Here is a 6,044-nt window from a genome sequence, read left to right as displayed (position 1 = left end):
TTTTTTTTTAGAATGAAACAGGCTATCGGAAATAAATTTTTAAATGGTAAAAAAATAATAAGACAAAAAATTACGTTGGAAATAAATTTTAGGGGTTGCGTTTTCCACCCCTTACAACCATGGGGTAAACCAAATAAATTACTGGCTAAGTGTCTTTTTGGTAGTAGAAAATGTCAGGTTAATTTCAATATTGTAACTTGTTTAGTGCTTGTGAAAAAAATTGTTAAACAAATTTTATGTACCCCCTTTAAGGGGCTGTATCTTAACAAGGGATGCTCCAATGAAGTTTCTTTATATGAAAGATCCTATCTTTTTTTTCGATGAGGAATCAGCCCCTTAAATGTTTTACACTTATTTAGTTACACCCTGTATAAAGAATAAAATGTAGGTGTTGTTTACCAGTAATCAAATATGTTTGTCGTTCAAATTTTAGAATATCTACTTACATAAACATTTACCTCCGAAGCCCTAGTTTATAAAAGTAAAAAAATATACAGGGTGGACCAATTAAAACATCCACCTGAAATATTTTCAATGCAACAGGTTTTTCCGGAAAACCCAGAAACAGGTTAATTTTGCTTTCAAAGGGGACATCCTTTGATCATACATTTATGGATATAGTCTCATCCCCCTAAACGGGGTCGCAACCCCTTCAAGAATCTTAAATAATACGGGGGGTTAATTGGCGCATCATTTTAAAGGTATTTCAATTCTCTTTACTGAAATGCTAAAATTTTTTTGTTCTGCCTTAAAATTAACGTAAAAAACCTGTTGGAAGTGTTAGTTAAATAAATCGAAAAAGGACTTAAAATAGTAGTAAAAAAACTCACCGAATAATGCAGAATATTTTAGGTGGTGAAATCCATTTATTTGTTATTATTCGCTATTTTGAAGCAAACGATTCAAATTATCATGAATTACACCACTGCAGAGAGAATTGAAATTGTCACTCTTTATTTTCGAGATAATTAAATGTCCCGAGTAACAGCAAAAATTTTTAATGAGAGGCATCCCGGTAAGAATCTCAGCCATCCCTACGTAATAAATTTAATATCTAAATTCATAGCGACTGGATCCGTTGCTAACAAAAAACATGAAGGGCAACACACTGTTACCACAGACAATATAGCTTATCGTCACAGACTGCGTGTTAAATGCTGGAAATTGGTAACCCGAAAAGGATGCAGGCTTTTGTTAGCCGGCATCCATCAATAAAATTTAGCGTGATAACTCTTCTACTTGGTAATAGGCGGCAGTTCTAGCGGTGGCTTTGTTGCCAAATAATAACTGCCAAATAAATTTGATGAATTCAATTATGTAATTAATGAGATATGGAACTTATCTTTTGTTTGGAAATCACATTTATGATAAATGCTCAATAAAATAAATCAAGTTAGAATTAAAACTATGAATTTACCTAATTAATTATTTATTTTATATCACCTTGGAATGGGATAATTCAAAAACTTGAAATTAATGTTTTTAGATTTGTGCATCGACTTCCAATTTGGTACGATATTAACCTCAAGAAGCAGTTGACTACGAAATTTATTTAAAAAAAAAACAACAAATCATCAATCAATATAGAGATAAGATAATGCGTTCGCTACTGTTGTTGCAATTTTTGACTAACTTTTTTGTTTTTCGACATATGGACTTCGGACCTTTTCCATTCAACGCAGAACGGACAATCAGAACCAGGAGTGCGGGGAGATTTTTTTAATTATTTTTTCGATTCAAGGCATCGTTTCCGAGTTATAAACATTTTTTTATTCTATGATGCACACACCGTTGTTACCGATTTTTTTTTTTGTTTTAGACATGCGGACTTTGGACGTTTTTCACTCGATCGCCAATCAGAACCATGGGAGATTTTTTGATATTTCGAGTATTTGCGAGGTATGTACAAGTAAATACTGTTTTTTTTTCTTTCATATATTGTGACCCCCACTCTGCCTCACCCACCGAGTGCTCTACTCAGAACCAAGGGGAGATTTGTTTATATTTCCAGCCATTTCCGAGTTACGAGCAAAAATCGTGTTTTTTTCTCATATGTTGGGATATCGTAGCTGGATGACGAAGGCTAAAAAGACCACGCGCTCTATCCCACGCTCCCTCCCTAGGTGTCCTGAAGATGCTGGGGACGCCCCAAAGACTCCTGAAGACAGCAGAGAGAAAAGCCCTCTATGAGGACAAAGTCACTCTATCTCTATCGCACACAATCAGACAAAAACGACAGAAACGAACNATGGCGGTGTGATAAAAACGGACAAAAACTTTCGCAAGGAAAGAAATATGTAAATAGAATGTTACCGCACCTATTTTACATCGGCAAATTTAACTGCTTTTGCCTTTATTAATTAATAAAATTAATTTGTGTTTTAAAATAATAAAATCATTTGTGCAAATGTGTAAACACATTTGGGTCCGTTGTACTCAGTTTCTACGAACTAACACAAATGTTATCTTGTTTCACCATAACACAAATGCTTCACCATAAATTAAAACGATATCCATCAACTCGGAGTACACGCAAACCATTTTTGACACAAACTACCCATTTGTGACACTAATTACTAAAAACCTGTTGGAAACACCACAGATAGCAAGTAAATATCGCAACGACGATTGCAAAATCCGAATTCAGTATTCGGAGTCGCTGAGACCACGTAGCGAATGACGCGAGAGACTACAGTTGTCCAGCTATGTAGTGGTTGAATGTACTATAACTTCAATATTTTTTTTCTCGGAATTTTTTTTACGATAATGACTCCATTTCTCATGCTGCATCTATTCCCAAATTTTTTTGGATAAGTTGTGAATCACCCTGTATATGTATTTTCTTCAAGTTACCTTTCTATTTGTTTCGAAACTATTGCCTATGTATTTTTTTAAATATTTTTTATACTCAGAAATGTTTAATCGTTTTTTATATACCTAGTTTTGTTTTATATTCTAGACTTTTGCCCATTTCATCTGTTGATAAATTTGCACTCTGTGTTTTATTTAAATTAATATATTTTTAGACATATTCTAGTAATTTCAAACTTAAAATGTTTTTTTTTTCAATCAGGATTTAATCCCATTTGAAAGATAAAGGGATTAATGAATTTGTTAAATATATAAATACAATTTACGACGTTACAATCACTAGTTTGCAAGACTAATTGGTAGGAGAAAAACGTAAAAAGAATGAAACGTTTCATCACCTCCATAGCCATTGGTTTTGCCGTGATGCTACTTGCATCTGCCGAAGGTAAGTTGAAAATATTCTTTTCTTATCCATTTAAAATTTAAATTCAGTGTAGGTATATCTGTTTTATAGTTAACGTTGCAATAGACATTACTACTGGTAAACACAATTTCCAGAAATTGTGGCATGATTATGGTTAAGAAAATATAACCAATGTTTGTATTCAAAAGGTAGCAAAATTAGACGGCTTCTTATGAAGATAAGTTTTTCTGTGATCTTCTTTAGGATAGTGTGGTAACAATATTCATCCATCTTAGTATGCGCAATTCAAACGATTCATTTGACCACTGAATTTTGAATTAAAGAATGTGTCTTTAATGATGAGAAATTTAAATGATATATATTGTGTTCCATATAAAATTCCTAGATCTCTAACTAATTCCTTAACACCTATTTGGGGAGGGGTAACGCAAAGCGTATTCTCTTGGAGCTATAACGGCATTTTCTAAATATTGAAAATAAACTGCTAGCATATCATATGCTTCCACATTCGTGAACAAGGCATTTTCCTTGTTCACAAGTAGGTACTTTTCCAACACAAATATCATTAATTTTGCACGTAGCAACAGCTGTCACATTTCATTTGACATAATTTTTCAGTTGTCTATTTTTATAGGCCGCCTCGTTATGGAAACAATAATCTTTATAAATATTCATATATCTGGAATTAATAAAAAAATGAAACATTGTAGTTATTAAAAAATTTCAAAATAAAGCAAGTACTTTTTTAAAGACAAGCTTGATATAGTTTTACAATTTAATTTTGGCTTGGAATATGTCAATGTCATTTAGAGAACTAAATAAAGGAGGATGTTCTAGCACAACTTTAGCACACTATTTTAGCAATAACTTGAAAAGGAAAAAAGATATCTACCTCCGGTTTGTGTATTTGTTTTCCTCAATAAATGGTCTATCAAGCAATGCAAAAAAACCTATATGATTGCATTTAATTTTTTTAGTAAACGGAAACAATTAAAAATTTTTTCTAATTAGCGTCATCTACCTTTGCGCAGGAAAATAATATTTTTATTCCTATATCATAAATATAAATTTTATTAATACTTCTTTAAAATGAGCCCTCGTTTCTTGAAATCGATTAAGGCATTTAGAAGTTATGACAATTTAAAAATTTCGTCCTTTATACTGGCGTATGGTAATAACAAAAAAAAGTTCAAAAACAAAACTTATGAAGGGTTTAACAGTGTATCTAAAAACTATATTTTCAACTTAGTTTATATAAACGAAAATTTCGAAAAACCGACAATTTTTTGTAACACTATAGCAGATGCGCCCCCTAGCGATGAAGTTACAAACTTGAAAATATTTTAGATCAATTTCTTCTGGCCGGATTTGTTACCCCATAATTGTAGCACGTCTAATTTCCTATATACAGCCGCTCCGTACCGTTAATGAATCACCCTGTATAGTTTCCGACAGATAGTTTCTAACTGAAGTCCTTGTGATTCTTAGCTTTTTTCGCAGAATGCACATTTTACCATTAAAAGTACATCTTAAACCTTAACAAACTTAGAAGCATTGTTAGGAGACAGGTAGCTAAAAGGAATTTAACTTTTCCCCAATAATTACGCAAATCTAATTGTTTAGAAATTAAAGACAAATAACTAGTCCCAGAAAAATTGTGCAGGAAGTAACGAGTTCTGATTGGAAAATCCAAATCTGTAACAGAAGGTTCCTTTTAACGTCAACTAACTTTCTTGAGATATAGATTAACTCCTAATTTTAGCTTCAGTGGTTTCTTTGTATTCAAATTTCACATGTAGGTAATTGCATTTTACAAAGTTTGAAGTCTATATGACTGAATTTTTCTTGAATAACGGATCAAAAACTTTGAAGGACCTTTTTTTGGTCGTTCCAACTGGAGACATCAGCCTTGAAAGTTTGTTGCAACGTCACTGTTGCAATCGTTTTTCATGTTTCTGCAATAGTCATTGGAAATTTCTTCTGCTTCAGTCAAGTGTCCAGAAACATCGGATGATTCCGTCTACTTTCCTCATGAGGCAGAATGTGGAAAATTTTACGAGTGTGCGGGCCGATCACTCGTATTATTTGAATGTCCGCCAGGAACCTACTTTGACACCCGACTGAACATTTGTAACTGGAATGTGGATTGCGGAAATCTGTTGACATCCACTGTTCCACCGACTACTCCTGCAAAGGAAGAGAATGAGGAATAACATGTACTGCCATTTCTACTTCGATTTTGATTTTTGTGATGAAATAAATTTATAAGTACTTAGGGTGCCGTTTTTTTTTATTTTAAGATGAAAGTATAGAAAAAAGTTATGAATGATGAAGAATATAAATAAGATTGTGTGGTTATACATAAATTTCCATCTATACTTTATGCTGATTATATGCGAAAGGATAGTATAAACGTACTCAATTAATATAATTTTAATGCTTTATCTAGTTGTAAACTATAACCATCACGCACGTGTAGCGAGGCTTATAGATTATGGTAATTTTGAGATATACGCTAATTTCTTTATCTTTTTGAAAAGCATATTAAAATATTATTGTACGTAATAACACTTACTTGAGTTATTACTTTTGTGAAATTATACCTACTGAGACATTAAACATACAATGTAAAAAAAAATTCACTTGAATTCACTTCATTTTTTGTCCACACCTGATTGAGTGAAATTTTCACTCTTTTACTCAAATCCGAGTTTCTTCTGACTATCAAGTGAGTGACTATTATGAGTATGTATATGAATTAAATTTAACTATTATTGATTAATTTTGTACTATGAAAATTTCCAAGGGG

At 32.3% G+C, this 6,044-nt stretch overlaps 1 protein-coding gene across 1 annotated transcript; it reads left to right on the top strand.

The window, feature by feature from the left end:
- The first annotated feature begins 3,148 nt into the window (after positions 1–3,148).
- LOC108914550 lies at positions 3,149–5,510 on the top strand. Its single transcript, XM_018720384.1, has 2 exons — positions 3,149–3,256; positions 5,225–5,510. The coding sequence occupies exons 1-2, from the start codon at positions 3,193–3,195 to the stop codon at positions 5,446–5,448; spliced, it is 288 nt and encodes a 95-aa protein (XP_018575900.1). The 5' UTR covers positions 3,149–3,192; the 3' UTR covers positions 5,449–5,510.
- Positions 5,511–6,044: the final 534 nt, after the last annotated feature.

The sequence above is a fragment of the Anoplophora glabripennis genome, unplaced genomic scaffold, assembly GCF_000390285.2.
Source record: "Anoplophora glabripennis isolate ALB-LARVAE unplaced genomic scaffold, Agla_2.0 scaffold50, whole genome shotgun sequence".
In the NCBI taxonomy this organism is placed as follows: domain Eukaryota; kingdom Metazoa; phylum Arthropoda; class Insecta; order Coleoptera; family Cerambycidae; genus Anoplophora; species Anoplophora glabripennis.
Note: the sequence above shows the minus strand (reverse complement) of the source record. Positions and strands in the feature narration are given on the sequence as shown.

Bases quoted from the DNA above. Each gene is read 5' to 3' on its own strand.
- LOC108914550 (XM_018720384.1), top strand. From the start codon at position 3,193: ATGAAACGTTTCATCACCTCCATAGCCATTGGTTTTGCCGTGATGCTA. The intron at 3,257-5,224 runs GTAAGTTGAAAA...CTTCTGCTTCAG, and splicing joins GCTACTTGCATCTGCCGAAG to TCAAGTGTCCAGAAACATCG.